This window comes from Rhipicephalus microplus, chromosome 7 (genome assembly GCF_043290135.1).
Source record: "Rhipicephalus microplus isolate Deutch F79 chromosome 7, USDA_Rmic, whole genome shotgun sequence".
NCBI lineage: Eukaryota > Metazoa > Arthropoda > Arachnida > Ixodida > Ixodidae > Rhipicephalus > Rhipicephalus microplus.
Genome location: NC_134706.1, coordinates 85,395,533 through 85,411,538, shown reverse-complemented (window position 1 = coordinate 85,411,538; position 16,006 = coordinate 85,395,533). Strand labels below are relative to the sequence as shown.

General features: G+C 43.5%; 1 protein-coding gene across 3 annotated transcripts in view; it reads right to left on the bottom strand.

Moving 5' to 3' along the window:
- The window catches only part of lic (dual specificity mitogen-activated protein kinase kinase lic), a 29,146-nt gene extending 14,607 nt beyond the window's left edge, over window positions 1-14,539 (bottom strand). Inside the window, exons 1-6 of one of the 3 annotated variants that reach the window (XM_075869406.1) lie at window positions 14,150-14,539; window positions 6,794-6,857; window positions 4,512-4,677; window positions 3,484-3,603; window positions 1,776-1,892; window positions 1,150-1,329 (exon numbers count right to left, since the gene is read on the bottom strand). In XM_075869406.1, the coding sequence (XP_075725521.1) occupies window positions 1,150-1,329; window positions 1,776-1,892; window positions 3,484-3,603; window positions 4,512-4,677; window positions 6,794-6,857; window positions 14,150-14,168 (666 nt within the window). In that variant the 5' untranslated portion in view covers window positions 14,169-14,539. The other 2 variants (XM_037431434.2, XM_075869409.1) reach the window with 2 other exon arrangements.
- Between the last annotated feature and the right edge of the window lie 1,467 nt (window positions 14,540-16,006).

The following is a 16,006-nucleotide window of genomic DNA, read 5'->3' as shown; positions in this document are numbered from 1 at the left end:
TCATTTGTCCGAAAAATATGTCGAAAAAATGCGTTAGCCCTATGGGTACCCTGATTGTACACTTTTTAAGTCCAAAATATCAAACAAGTCCAAATTTTCGGAGTTTGAAAAATCGGTTGGCGAATGTACCACACTTGATGCAGATCACAATCAAGTCCTATATGTAGGTATTTCAATATACAAGATCTTGAAAATATTTTTGGTAGATCTTAAAACGGCTAGATGTACCTAATGAGCCATTGTACGTGGGTTCAATATATGCAGGCTTGACTGCAGCACAAGATTTGAGATCCTGCAGCACAAGATTTGAGGCCTGTATCGACCCACATAGACAACATGTGTTTTGTGCTACAAGTGCTGCAAAATTGCTGCGGCGAAGCTTAGGAGCAAAGAGCAGTTTACCTCAAATCATCCATTTCTGACAATAAACTGTAGCTGCCACTGAAACTTGTACCGCATCGACACACACACAAATAGTCTAGGTTATACTTTTTTAAAGGGGTGTTAGAAATAAAAACAATTTGTCTCATATTAGTATATTACTCTCTAAAAATATAAAGATCACTATGATTGCTGCTAAAAGACCTTTGGCATGATAGAAAATGTTACAAGAGAAAATGTGCAAGGTGATGCCACCATGAAATTCTTACAACAATCACCGTGACGGTGTTCATTTTGACCGCGCATGCTAGGACTTATGTAGTTCCTAATCAGTAATAATTAAGTGCATTGTGATGAGCGGGCCAGAACTTAAACATATCAAGTTTCCAAAAATTTCACTGAGCCAATATTTCCAAAAAACGAGAAATACACTTTGAAAAGCATGGCATGAAACGTGCAGCTTTTGGCACAATATTTAAAAATGACACTTTGATCTTCATTTACTCCTCTATCAACGAATCTGTAATGGTGAAATGAATTACATCAGAGTAATCAGAGCACAATTTATCAATATAAACTGATTCATTCTTTTAAATCATTGTGTCTTCAAAATAGAAGCTATGCAACATCAATCAGCCAAAGCTCCTACAGTATTGAGGATAAATGCAGCGACTAAAAAAAGGCCTTCAACAACCGACTGCACACTTGCTGGCACCAAGAATGTTGCAGAGGCAACGGCACGTTTAAATGGGCAGGCAAGTCACTCACGGCCATGTATGGCTTGCAGCCGGCGTTGACCGTCTTGGCCACCGAGTCGACCAGGTAGCCGGAAATGCCGAAATCGCACATCTTCACCTCTCCACGCCGGTTCAGCAGGATATTGGACGGTTTCACGTCCCGGTGGATCACGTGCAGTTGGCTCTGGAGGTAGTGCAGGGCACTCACCACCTGGACGGCAATGACGAGAGCAAACATTTAAAAGAGTTGAATATACGAAGAGCGCAACCTAGAAGCAGTTGCAGGATAACTAGGGAATCAATAAACAAGGACAGAAAAGAGCGCTGCAGATATTACAGTAGTCACACTTTCTAGAATTTTCCGAGGTGAGCCTGCCAAAACAATACAGTGACCATAGGTGGACTTTGGGCACATTCAGGTCCATACATCCACTCCACATATCTCCGTACGCAGCACACATGCATGCACTCAGCAAATATGTACTGGCCGCAAGCTTATCACAGCTACCGCTCCTAAAATAGGCTGATACAACCACTGTTGCGGCTTTCATGCAAGCAATAATCACTGTCGATGGAAAACAAACCGTGAGGTGTCTGCATCCAGGGCTGCAGTCGTACAGCCACCACCACGACACCTAGCGAGACATGACTACTCACCGAAAAGGCAATAGTCCCCAGAATGCTCTCTGGGATGGTCTTTCCTTTGCTGAACACCTTGTGGTAGAACTTGTCCAGTGACACGTCCATCACCTCCATACAGATCCATACATCACCCTGTAGTGACATCATCGTACACATAAGCATCGTTTCATACTGTGAGAACCACTCTTGATTGAACTTTGTGCCAACAGACAGACAAAGAACTTTATTGGGTCCTGAGAAACGCTACTTCTTTAGAGCAACGTTGCAGGCCGCTCCCACGTAGGAACGGGGAGGCCTAGCCTCACCGCCACTTCGTGCAACCATCTTTTTGTTCATCTTCCGTAATCTCACCACGGGCAGCGGTACTATATGGTACAAATGGTTCACAGCTCTTTCGTGGCAGGCGTGATTTATTGTAATGAGGTTCAAGTGTATTCCACAAGTATGTCACACACATGATACAAAAACGAACAATGCCTTAGCATTTGGTTCCTTATGCATGATACGAGTGTCTGTTGTTGCATTAGTAAACGTGAATTTCACCAATGATCAGCATTGCTGGAAATGAAGCTGATCATTGCAAAAAACAACAAGTCGGCAAAGAGTGCAGGACATTCACAACTTCAATTGGCACAGCAGCAGCAAATCCTGGCTACCTAAACTTCCACAAGTGCCACATGAAAAGGTGCCACTAGTGAAGAAGAATGCATGCTCACAATACCAGGCTGCAAAGCAATGACAACACTGTCTGAAAGATGGTGGTTCCTTTTTTTTTTTTCAAGAATTTCGGTGAACAAAAGTGTTCTCTACGTAGCCCTATTTTAGAAAATCTGAGTGCACAAAATGCCACTAAAACGTATTGCCTTAAATTTTTGCTGGTATGCTCTCACTCTTCTTGTCAAACAAGCAGCGAACAAAAATAGGTAAGCCTGTGATATGGAAATCACAAACCCCAAACGCACACAGATTATGATGAACAATGAGAAACAAACTTGAAAATGTGTGGAATATAGCTGCCAACACCCTCATTCCGAAACGTTACAACAATAAAGTGAACGTCATTCTGAAAAAAGCGAGACATCTTGACGGGCCAGAATACGGCTAGGCAAAATCTAATCATAGACTAATAAAATCATTCTTGCTGCCAGCTACAACCACACAGAACCAGACAAATTGTTGGGCAGCCAATTTTCCGTTTTGTTCTAGCCTTCTCAAAAACTTTCAATTTTGTTTGCCATTTTAACAAACAAGCATTTTCTTGCCCTTTCGTGCACCCTTCAGCAAACAAAACAGGAAAAGTGGGCATGGCCCAAAAGACTTAGAGCAATCGTAGAGTTCTAAATGTGGGTAAGGAACACAATGGAATTGTCTCACATTATTGCGCGGATGGCGTCTGTTAAAGAACTGTTTGTAGCAACGTACTACAACAACCTGCAGCGGTGAATCAAGTGTCCACGGTAAAGAGTTTGCATTGCACCCCGCTACCACACTGGAGATCAACACTGTACACATTGTGACAGGATTATGTGCACGGAGCAAAACTCAAACTGATTAATCCCGACCTGAAGCCTTAGTTCCCATCATTGCCATGGCGATCAAACAATTACAGCACCAGATTGCACCCTCACTTTTACAGTATGAAGCTCAATAGCTTACGGCATTCTGAATCTGAGCGTAGCATCCCAGGTTCTATTCCTACTACTACAGTCGGGAAAATGCCCACCTCTCGAAACAGCGCCCCGTAGAACTGTACTGTGTTGGGGTAGTCACTGGTGCGCATGGAGACGTCGAGGTCCATCAGCAGGCGCTTCTGCTCCTGGTTGCACTCTGTGAAAGTTATCCTCTGGAACACCCCAGCAGACAGAATGAGGTTAAGAAGTTGAGAACAATGGCATTGTATAAGCCATCAATGGAAAAAGATACTATGACTACAAAGTAGACATTGGTCAAGCAATCAATATAAAGTTTGCATATTACATTATCAAGAAACATTTACAAAGAGTCAAAAGAACCCACAGCCTAAACAAATAAAGATGTGTCCTGTGCAAACATTGTCAAGTCATAAAGTACGAACATTCACACTCAAAGAATGCCACTTTAACTTAGAAATAGTGTAGGCATCTATTATGCACTTCATCCTCACATGTTGTTAGAGTTTTCTGGAATAACTAAGAGGCAGAAAGCAGAGACCGTGACATAGAAGTGGCTTACTCATATTTTCCTATTTACATGATTTAGTGGCTTCTCTCGAGTGTAATTGTGCACCCACTTGCCCAAAAAGCAACTCTCTTGAACAAACATTTACCAAGAACCTGCAAATCATACATTAGAATTACAGTAAAGCCTCATGAACATGGATAGACAAATTAACAGGGAGAACAAAGCAAACATAAAGTTTTTCTCATTGACAATACAGTTTCACAATTATTGCGACAAAATAATTTTTATTCAGGACACAGCTTAATTATGCATAACAAGGTTTCACCTTCATATGACTAATACGAGATTACTAGTCAGTGAATAGTATTTCTTTATTATACGTGCCTCAAAACAAAGAGCACAGGGCTCACTTCACCAAATAGGTAATGCCTTGTATCTTGAGACCAACTAACACACATGCATCCATTGCTGTGTAGAGTGGCCCCTTCTTCAATGAGATTAAATCAATAAGCAAGCCATCATATCCCATTTACTGCTCCGTGGGTCGTGATTAACGTCCTTTCTTATCAACATCAATGAAAGAAGTCTGACCTTTACAGCCATGATAGTACCACTAGGTACATGGACCATTTTCTCAACGACCCCGTAGGCGCCTCGCCCGAGCTCCTCGATGACCTGGAGGTCGTCCGTGGAGACCTCGATTTCCTGGCCCTCCACAACGAGCCTCGCGTGGGAGTCCAGGTTACGTGGAGGGGTGCTGCGTGCGTAACGCATACAGTCTTGAAAATGTCTCACGGCATCTTGCCAAGTCCCACGCACTCCCACCAGCCTGTGCCAGATCTAGCAAGGTCGTGCCAAGTCTCATAGTATTGTTGAGTCCCCTCCGATGGCTACTACGAACCGTATGCACTACAGCTGCGTGCTTTCTCCGCAACAGCAGCTTTCTCCGCAACACCAGCAAAAAGTCAGCAAAAAGTCTTGTCAGAGGACATTGTCCATGAAGGTCATGCTAGCTGCCTACTGAATTTTTAAAGGCACACTATAGAGATAAACTAAGTAGATTGCAATCAGTAGATTGCAATTTCACAAACCTGAAGACATCCCTGCCACTGTGAGAAGATACTTCGTAAGCAAGAAAAAGCATGAAGAGAAAACGTGGGTGGCAACGCCATCTTGAGATTCCAACGCTAAACGCCGTGAAGTCGTAGATTTTGAAAAATGATGTACATTGTCCTCTAAGGGGACCACAGACTTAGCATACAAAGTTTCAGAAAATTTTGGTAGGCCGATGTTGCCAAACACAATTGACCTATAAAGCTGCGAGGTCCAGCATGAATATTTTGGCATGAAATGTAAAAATAAAACTTTGACCTTGATTTTCTCCTGTAATGATAAACATACGATAGTGAAACGAATGTCATTATATTTCTCGGAGGAACATTTATCAATCTTGACGAATTTGTGCAACTTTAGTGCTCCTTTGAATGTTTCTTTCTGCTGACAAATAAAAAAATGTACATTTTAATTATGTGACCCTATTTGGCAAAAACTGAGACAAGAGATTTCTGCATACTGCATAAGTTGCACATTTATCTTGAAGTGATGAAAATCTTAAGATGAGGCACTGGTGCCTATAAATGATGAGCTGTTTCTTATGTGAATCAGCTTCAATTGACCTTTAGGAAAATAGCGTATGCTGTGTATATTGATGAGGTTTTACCATCATGTAGCAGAGGCAGCAAATCCCTGGTTTCTTTTTCTTTACTGCTTGTTCAATCAAATTAATAGCAAGACAGCTCTGGCCAAATGCCTCGACACAATTCTGGCATAATTAAGTAGACAGGGCGTGTCCTTAAAGAGACACTAATGTTGAAACACTCATCAGTTAATACTTCTAAATAATTCTTTCAAAACTAACTCTGAACACTTAATTTTGCCACCATAGGTTTGTCCCAATATCAATGTGACATTATAGATTTTAGTCTACCTTTTCATCTTCTGGCCACATCAGCTCAGTAAAATTTTTTTGAATTTACTACGTTAGGTCAATAGATCCATAGAACACACTGCGGTTCACTCTTCCTGCTGGAGAATTATGTAGGTGCAGCAGACACTGCCAGAATCTACGACATCCCGATAAGCTGGCAAGGAAAACTTCCAGCCAGTGTCACCATCTTTATTTTCCCCCCGCACATTGTACGTCTTGTCAGGTGCCTCTTTGCAATGATGCTTTTTGTAATAAGGAGTCAATTGCCATTGCAAAAAAAAAAAAAAACATTATGTTATCTCGAGTGTCTCTTTTATTTTTAAAGCGAAGTTTTGTTCATCGTGCCTCCCCAATTTCAGAAGTGCCGGCTGTCATCTAGCCAAGCAGAAACAGACTGACTAACCATTTATATTTGCTTCTACCCAACACCTGGAACCCATAGATAGTGCTACAAAAACATGTATCAGTGACATGCAGTCACTTTTCATCATGATAGCATTTTATAATTGTGAGTGTCCCCTCTACATGAGTCTCAGAAGAGAGCCAACCTCTCCTGAGAAATTAGATGCTAACCGGGCTCGATCGCAATGAGCAGTGCACCCTATAACATCTGTATTATCCAAACTATGGTGACAGATGGAATAATATTTATCAGAAGCTTCTGTGCTCTAGCCACCTTAGATTATCGCCAATAGGAAGCTCTAACTTCGCAGTATTTCAATGTATACAACGGCCCCACTTTCACCCTACAGATAACTAATAAAAACTCTACTACACCCAAATTAATTTACAAACAGATAGACAGGTTGGATTTACCTGAGAGGGTGAAACGGTCAGGTCATTTAAGAAAGGACAAACATAAAAAATAAATTCAAGCAGATCTTACACTCTTTGTTGAAGGTTCTGGTTGGGCTCTGGCATGATGATCTTTCCCAACGTCCTTTTTCCAGCTATATAAAAAAGATACAAAAGAACAGCATTTGAAGTAAAATGAGAATTTAGTGAGGTGCTTCCAAACAATGCACAACCGAGGCTATAAAATAAAAGCCATAGACAAGATTAAAAAATATAGATGAAATAGCACACCCCCAACACAATCCTTCGCTAGGCTAACTGGCAAGTGACCACAACAGTTGCCCTGTTTGGTCTTGTAACAATGGTTTTGCAAGCAGCAAATGGAAGCTCATATATCTCCATTGACGTGACAACAATGAGAACTCAAAACATTGCCTGCGTTCAGATTGCATTGTACAAGAGCCTAGCAACCCTTGGCTGTGGTACTTGCATGTAGTGTTTCTATTGTAGCAAAATGTAGGGTTTAAATCCATACTCCATTAGAGGTAAACTGTGAGGTTTTCAAGAAATGAACTTCCTTCTTTTTGTGTATGTACCAACAAGCAGTGGGGAGTGTCCTCTGATTCAGAAGTCGCACGAGCCCGTGTATTTTGTAATTCTACACAAGCTTATCCTCAAAGCTTGCGACAAACGAAACTTAACTCTTTGCGACGCACGTTATGGTTTAATGTTTTATTAGAAAGTTAAATTTACACAATTTGATTCCAAGGCTCCAAAGATGAAATTTAAGGAAAGTGAAAGCGTGAAACAAATTGTAGCATACCTCGTGGCAATCATTTGCCATTACAATGTAAATAATTATACAATTACTGAACAGCCAAATAAGCTTTATTTCTTTATAAACCAAACTTCACATCCCTAAAAAGATAAAAACATGCCTTATTAAAAATTCCTGCTGTCACGTCCCTTAACCCACTTATTGTTAAACATGGCACTACTCTCACTAAAGTGATCATGTATAGAAAAATATGTAAAACAAAAGTGATCTATAGGAACTTTAGGCAGCACGACTGATTGATTTACTATCAGCTCTGTGTTCGCGGTCATTTCCTTGCCAACGGTGCACACAAATAGCAAATATAAGTGATGTCTTCAAATGAAAACACGTGTCACAAAGGGCTAATGATGCAACAATGTTATCTCCACCCAATAATCATGGCAAAACATACACGAACACGAATGGCCGGGTTGTTGCTGTTGGCGCATGTTGACACAGTGCAAGAAAAAAATCCTGCCAAAACTTGAGCTAATTAGGTGATTGTTTCCAGGGCTACGCGGGTCCCCACTATTACACGCAACAATGGATGTCACTTATTTGAAGAGAAAAAGCAATGACACTTCACCATGTATGAGCCGACAGAATTGGAGAGACAAAAAAAAGGATGAAAAGTCGACACAGATAACATACTCGAGATATGGCGTACAGAAGTGGCTCTGACACAGCCTTATCGGCAAAACAGCCGACAGCCAAACATTCTCCGCGAACCTTTACGACTGCATGAAACCGCTACGGACAATTGCCCCGTGGTGTGACGTTTTGAAACACGAACTCTCCTTGCGGGACTCAGGTGACCGCAAAGGGTGCATTGTGTATGCAACAATTTGGTACCCAGAACAATGTGGAGCCAAATCATCTGCACATTGTCCATGCTCCAAAGTCTTCGTCAGAGACCGGGATCCAAAGCATCATCTTTGTTAGCAGAAATGTTATCTATGCTAAGTATTTTATATCTTGAATGCGTGTTTACATTTGCTCATGTATTGAGAACTACGCATTTTAATGTTGCAGCCCAATAAAATTTGTTCGATATTTCGTTCATCAGGCTTTCAGCTAGCTTCTGGTCACAGGTGCTTGTGCTTACATAACTATTTTAATTTTTTTACCTAATGACAAAACAAAAAGAGCATATAATTCCAAAAACTTCTCTATGTTTCTGAATGCACCTAAGTGTTCCTCTAAACAGGATTTCGTATATACCAGCAGAACGGCAAAAAGCTGAAGTCAGTAAGTTAGTAGCTCTTCTCTAGAGCTCAAGGCTACGATACGAAATCCCAACATGCACGTGATGCTCGTGCATAGAGTACCACAAAGCTGTTCACATGCCCCAAGATGCAACATAAAAGTTGCATAAAGTTTTAATGACATACACCAAGGATAAAACTAACGGCTATGCGCCAGGTGTGCACATTCTAGTTTGTATTCTAATCTGATGCATTCATGAAAGGCGAGCCTCCCTTTTTGAGACAAAAAGTATAATGTAACAATTTATACTTGTGCATGAGGTTATAGCATTTGCAACACCCCTAAAATGTGAATGTGCACATTCCTCACAGCGGGCCATACGTACATGCCTCTGCAAATGAAAAAAAAAAAAAAAACTGCTATGCGCAGCCTAGCACAGCAATACCAAAAGCTGTTACAAAACTTCTACTACCGGTGTTCATCAATTTCACCCGAAATAGCTCCTGAAATCGACGGAGTACCACTGTATCTCAAACTGTGTGAAAAACAGCAGACATGCAATGCCATGGCAAATTTTTCAAGCTACCGATGTTAACCATACGTTCATATCGGGCCATGTTGCCCAATTTATGCTTAGCTTTCCTTGAAGTGCTGAACATCAGAAAGACTTCTCGGAGATTTTTCCTTTGGCAATAAAAATTGCGAAGCACAAGTGTGCTCTGTCACCCAAGAGTAGCTGGCAAAGTCCAACTTCTAAGTTACAAGATGGAGCCATTCTTTCAAAATCAAATGGCTTCTCGAGCCCTAATCAGATTTAGCAAATTAGATTCGGAGATGAATCGTCACGGTTTTGCAGACATAACAAAGCGACATCAGCACATTGTTTGCCACATCGGGCTCCAGTTCGACAGATTGTGTTACACAGTTTTACAGTGCTCGTTTTTGCATGTATGCACTTAAACTCAGCCACTAAGTTAGCACCTCTTGTTTTTTCACGCTCGTACGCTCAGGCGCTGAAAAGCGTTACAGATGGCGCACACATGCTGTGAAGCACGCACTGAAAAGAAATAAGAGAAAAAAGTGGTTCTCTGCCAAAGTCAAGCATCTCGTCTAGAATGACTGATTGGCAACACTAACGTCACAAAGTCGGCGTTCTTTTCCACATGAATCCGCGCCTCGCATCGGTTACCAAACGACGATCGGCTACGATTTCACACACTGCGCCTTTACAGCTAGTGCATTACGAAGAACCGGGAATAATGGTTAGAACACGACATGGAAAAAAGACGGTAGATGACACGAATGCACAATCTATAAGTACAGCGACGAGACCGGGGCAACAACAACAAAAAAGATTGATTGCTATCGCTGCATTATTTCACTCACCTAATCGCTTCATTTTTCCAAATTAACACCAAGAAACACGCGTGCAAAGGAAAGCGTCGCGTCGAGGCACCCGGAGAACTTCAGGGAGGGTCCAGGTTCACCCCCACAAGTCCCAAATATCACCACCGCCTGCCAGTGAAGCAGCAAACGAACACTTCGCTCGAGTTTCGCCACAAACACGCACGTACGTGCACCCGTAGCGGAGCGGACATACACACGCACAGCTTACAGTCTCACGTTCACACGAGCACACCCCACGCACAGCGCGATCGTAGTAGCCGATCGGAGCTGCTGATCACTTCGTCTCTCCTTTCAGGTGTTTCCACTTTTTCCGTTCTTTTTCGCGCAACACGCTGAAGCGACAACGCCACACAACACCTCTTGCTCACTCCTGGAAACACACCGGGCTTGAATTCGCACAGAACCGCAGCTACCCGAACGAGCAGCGATCTCCAACTAGGCCTAACCTATTTCTCTCGCTCTCTTCCTCTCGTACCGCAGTTGATCGCAGTAGCGATGAAGAATTTCGGTTTCGGCCGTCAGCTGGTCGCTAGCTTGGCGGGCACTGCCCGACGAATGCGGTAGTCGGTAGCCGCCGTGCTCCGAACGACGGAGTTGCCATGGCCATGCTGGTCTCTCCCTCTTGCTTTTTTTTCTTCAAGTTGCCCGCGGCGAACTCCTCCCGCCACTTTGGCAGCCGATTACTACGAGCTCCCCGATGCTACGCACGCACACACCCAACGCCGCTGTCGATGCGTCGAAGGGCAGCGTAGCAGCAGCGAATGCGTTCCTGTGCTCCGCCTGCCGTTCGCAGCGGCGACACATTCGCGATGAGCCGCTGTTGTAGCGTGTAGCCGGATGCTGCAGCTCCCGTTTCGTTTCGCCTCGACCTAGCCACAGAACACCTATATACCAGCGCCGTGTACGCTTAATCAGCGCGCATGATTCACGTACGCGCGGACAACAACCGAATGACCGCAACTGCGGGACCACACTCTCTCCGCTCTATCTGTTCGAGAACAAACATTCGCGCACTCTACGCTCGCAAGTACAACTATGTGCGCTTTTTTTTATATTATAAAATCAAAACATGGTTTATGATTTTACATATAGATGTCACCTAAAGCTGTCAAAAACTACAATTTTAAAGGTTTGAAAATGTGAATGGCGATGTTCCCGTTGCAAGCCTCTAGCGAGTTTTTGGCGCTCAACGTGGCGCGTATGGCGCATTTTCGGCTTTAAGAAGCATTTGCTGCGGCCTCAATTTACTGACGCTGCAAATGATCGAAGTCGAGTACCTGAAAGGCGAACGGCTGAATAAAGAAAGTTTTCACGACGTTTATGTGTGACGTTGCGTTCGGGGTATTGCGCGAAATTCAAGAGCACACAACACTATAGATTGATCTAAACTATATGTTATCAAGACTAACTTATTCTCCACGCCCATAAAGCAATATAAAGAGGTACGGGACCGACTGCACGGGCCCTATTCAAGCTGCTCAGGCGGCTCTGCAGTTCAGAAATTGACGCGCTTCCTCTCCGCCTCTATCTCCATGCGGGTGCCGCTGTGAGAATCGAACCCGCAACTTCGGAATCGTAGCACCACATACCACTGTGGAGATATTTCCGCAGTGAATACACTGCATTGAACTGTATCACTGTGATTTGTCCAGTACGTGGTGTCTTGCGGCAGCAATCAATATTGCTATGTATACAGGCTGTCGAAATTTTGCTTATTTACATCAGTAACGTTTACTGACAGGCTAGGTTTTGTAGATATAATAACACAAGCACGTTACAAAAAAATAGCACCCCAGTGGGCTTATAAGCGCTCCTTTGGTCTTACTAACAAAAATGAACATTTATTGTTCTTTTCGTGTGTGGAGGTGGATTCGTTGCTATGGAAGCTAGTCGATGACACACTGGCACACGTGCTTGTAGAGGCTCTTAATGTTATACCTCTTTTTTGATATTTCGGTGACATCCTGTCTGATATCCAAGAATAGTCCTAAAAGTATGCTAATTAACCCAAATAAATAAACTATTCGTTCATGTCAGCACTTTGCCCTGCACACTTCCAGATTTTTTTCCTGTTCGCCGTGTTTGTGTTGTTATACATACGAACTGTGTTTATTTAGGCGCATTATAGAGATCTCAAGGCGATAATTAATCCACAGTCTCCCTTGCCGGCTTGTCGAATGAGCCACGTATATCTTGGCTTCGGCACGATCCAGAACCTCACGATTTCCTTGACATATGCAATATTACATATTCAGAAAACTTTTTTTTTACTGTAGTTTAGGCGTATCTGCTTGATTCCGTCATGATTATGCAGTCAGCACTCTAGCCCGCGTTGCAGACCCGCCACGGCTGGCGGTCTAGTGGTTATCGTGTTCGACTACTGACCCGCAGGTCGCGGGATCGAATCCAGGCTGCGCCGGCCGCACTTCCAATGGAGGCGAAAATACTCCTGGTCCATGTAAGAACCGCAGGGGGCCAACCGGCGTTTCTCGCAATCATATTGTGGTTTTGGGGCGTTAAACCCTATCAATTATAGGGTGTTTTGTAGACAGTTCAAAGACCTTCACCAAAGAAGCACTCATTGCATGACCCCTTGAAATAAGTTGCAGGTGTCATCATGCTGCGAACAAGTTGCCACATATGCAACACTAAACGCGTGTTAATTCTGTTTTGGTGGGAGCGGAGAAAGAGTCTGAATTAACCGAATGCCAAATTATCAAAAGGACCAAGAAAACGATTGAATTCCTATTACATGATTGCACTTTCATTTTTTTTGGGGGGGGGGGATTCATATATCCAATAATTATTTGGCACAAGAGCGGTGCCATTTACGATTAACTGGATGACGAGTTTCACACCAGTTCACATTAACTGTTTCACCATTTGGGCACCAGCTCCAGCTGGATGACCGATTGGGCCCCAGTCTACATCAACTGGTCAACCGATTAACCTTAAGTTCTGCCTAAATGGTTGAACAATGGGACATGGACCGGTTTACCAAGTGGTACGTTCCCAATGGTGTGTGAAAATCCAAATGGTCGAAAAACCAATTGATGCGAAGTGGTATTTATCTAATTAGACCACTTGAAGTTTTCTCTACTGATTAACGTGATCTACTGACCACGCCTCCCTGAAAGTACGCGGCTGTTCGCATTGTCGGCGAACGCCATTTTTATTCCTCGCGCACACTGCAGAGACGGCGTGAAGATTTTTTTTTTTTTTTTTTTTTTTTTTTTTTTTTTTTTTTTTTTTTACTGGAGGGGCACCAACGACAAATGAGTTCCTTCAGGGGGCACGGAGGATTGGAACATAAGCCTTGTGTTTTGACTGTGCTTGCTGTTGGGGGAGGGCGAGCAAAGGGCGGGAGGCAGAATTTACGAGGGGGGGGGGGGGGCTACAGTCTTTCACCATACCCCACGCTGGCGCCGCCCCTGATTCCTCTGCATCGCGCACTGTTTGCGGCCCTTTGAGCTCGGTGCAGCTCCGAGGATAATGTCCGAATCAGCCGGGTTGTGGTGGCCGAACTGATGAGAGTTTGGTGCTTAAATAAAGTACGCGTGTTTTCCGGGACTAGAGTACACGTGTGAATAAGTAGCCTATTTTCTGCCAAGAGCGTCATGTCACGAACCTTTAGAAAGGAACGCCGGCGTATCAGTGACTCAGAAGCTCAGTACCAGGCGCTCGGCTATAATAATATGTGGGGCTTTACGTTCCATAACCGCGATATGATTATGAGAGACGCCGTAGTGGAGTGCTCCAGAAATTCGGACCATCTCGCACCCTTTAACGAGCACTGACTTCACCCAGCACACGTGTAGAGTGACCTCAACAGTTTCGCCCCCTTCGAAATGCAGCGGCCGGGATCGGGCCAGCAGCCGAGCACCCTAGCCACTCATCCACCGCGGCGGACGAGGATATATTGCAAGCAAAGCCACGCGAGATGCATGACGATTGTTGTTGAATGACATACCGACACCACAAATACGCCTTCTTCACCCCTTAATGTGCGTTTCTCACCTTCCAACTGCCCGCGCATGCGCAGTGTGCACTGAGGACGATGTGCCGGTCGAGCCGCTCCCACTGAGCTGCTCCGATAAACACGGCTCTGGCACTCATCGGAAAAAAAGATACCAGTCCAGCCAAAGCGGCGTCACACATCACACTATACCGTAACAGAGTCTGCACACATTCACCACATGTCGGCGCAGTTGGTCACGCAAGCGCAGCACGAGGAATATCCGTCTGCTCAAGACGGCTCGGGCGTCTGCTATCGGCTCGTGAAGCGATGATGCCCATCTGCCGCGCAGTTCTCTGCGACTCAACGCCAACTTTGCGAGTGCCTTCCTCTTCTCCAGCTTACACATAGTCGGCGCCCGTTCACTGGTTTCGCTTCTCGTTCCTCTCGCTGCCCCCTTTTTTTTTACGCTTTCCTCGAGAGCGCGTTGTGTACGTAAGGAAATCCGGAGACGGGATTGCCTCGGTGAGTGCAAGGGAATCGAGGCTGAAAACACGACGATTACGAACCCGGTACGCAATCTGCGCTCACTCGCTTCGGACGCGCACGCTCATTGCGTTGATTTCTTTCGGCCGAGAAAGAGCGAAAAGAGAGCGAGAGAGAGAGACGACATGTACCAGCCAGAAAGATTACGGCGAAACTTTTTCGTTTAAACACAATTGAGTCCATATAAACGCCGTGTACAAAACCCTTGTCTTCCTGTATGTGACTCCCCCCCCCCCCCCCACATCGCTCAACCTGACTCCACACTAATATATATATATTCGAGCTATTCACGAGCTATTCGAGCTATCGAACAAAATCGAGCTATTCGCGCTATTTTTAACTGTTCTCGCCACAGAAGCGCCGCTCCCCTACTTAAATGGAATAAAATCTTAACTGTTAGCTATCTATTCAGGTTTAACCTGATTATGTTTCTACATAAACAAATAAGAAATCAACTTTCTGCTAATTTCATTGATCCTAAGATGTTAGCTAATACTAACACAACCAAGTTTGCGGCTAATAATAACGTTTTACTCCTTAAGGTTCGTACTAACTAAGGTAAATAATCTATTCTGTACCATCACCATATGGAATAATTTGCCCACTTCGCTAAAATGCAAAGTTTCTTTAATTTCATTTAAAAACTGATTAAAAGAGTACCTGTTAAATAGTTGATCTATCTTCTTTGTGTTGTTTTATGCTGTATTATTTTTTTTTGTTTGCCATGCCTTTTTGTTTTCATTCTGCTTTGTATATTTTTGTTTCTACGATTCTAACAGCTGCTTGTGCTTTTATTATTTGCAATCATCACCGAGGGTCCCGTTGCAGTCGTGTACTTTGGGACCCTCGTCTGTATATTTTACTCCCTGTAACATCCTTTTATGACATGATAATAAACTGATTGATTGATTGATATATTCATTCTTGGCTGCTTAATTTTTAGAACAAAGATCAAAATCCCCCACATGTGAGAACTGCGCAGTTCTTTCGATTCGCAGCCTTGAAATGAAATAAAGTGATACATTTCTGTAAAGAACGCGTAATTAAACCGCAACTTCTAAATTACGATGCGTGTCACCTATACGGCAAAGTTACGCTATATTTCTTGGAAACACGAAGCACGAAAGCATTCGGTTCTCCGCAGACATGGAAAACAAATTTTAGGCGCTGTGTATGTATATGCTGTGTACATATACACACACCATATATACCTATATTTTCTGCGAAGCTGGATGACGGTTAAACGAAAAAATTACGTATACGAAAGAGGGGCGGATACAGAATTCTCGGAGTGGTTAGCATATAAAGCGATTCTAAATCTGAACAGTAAATTTTAAAGCCACTCGATTCTTGGCCAATCCCCCACAGTGGGT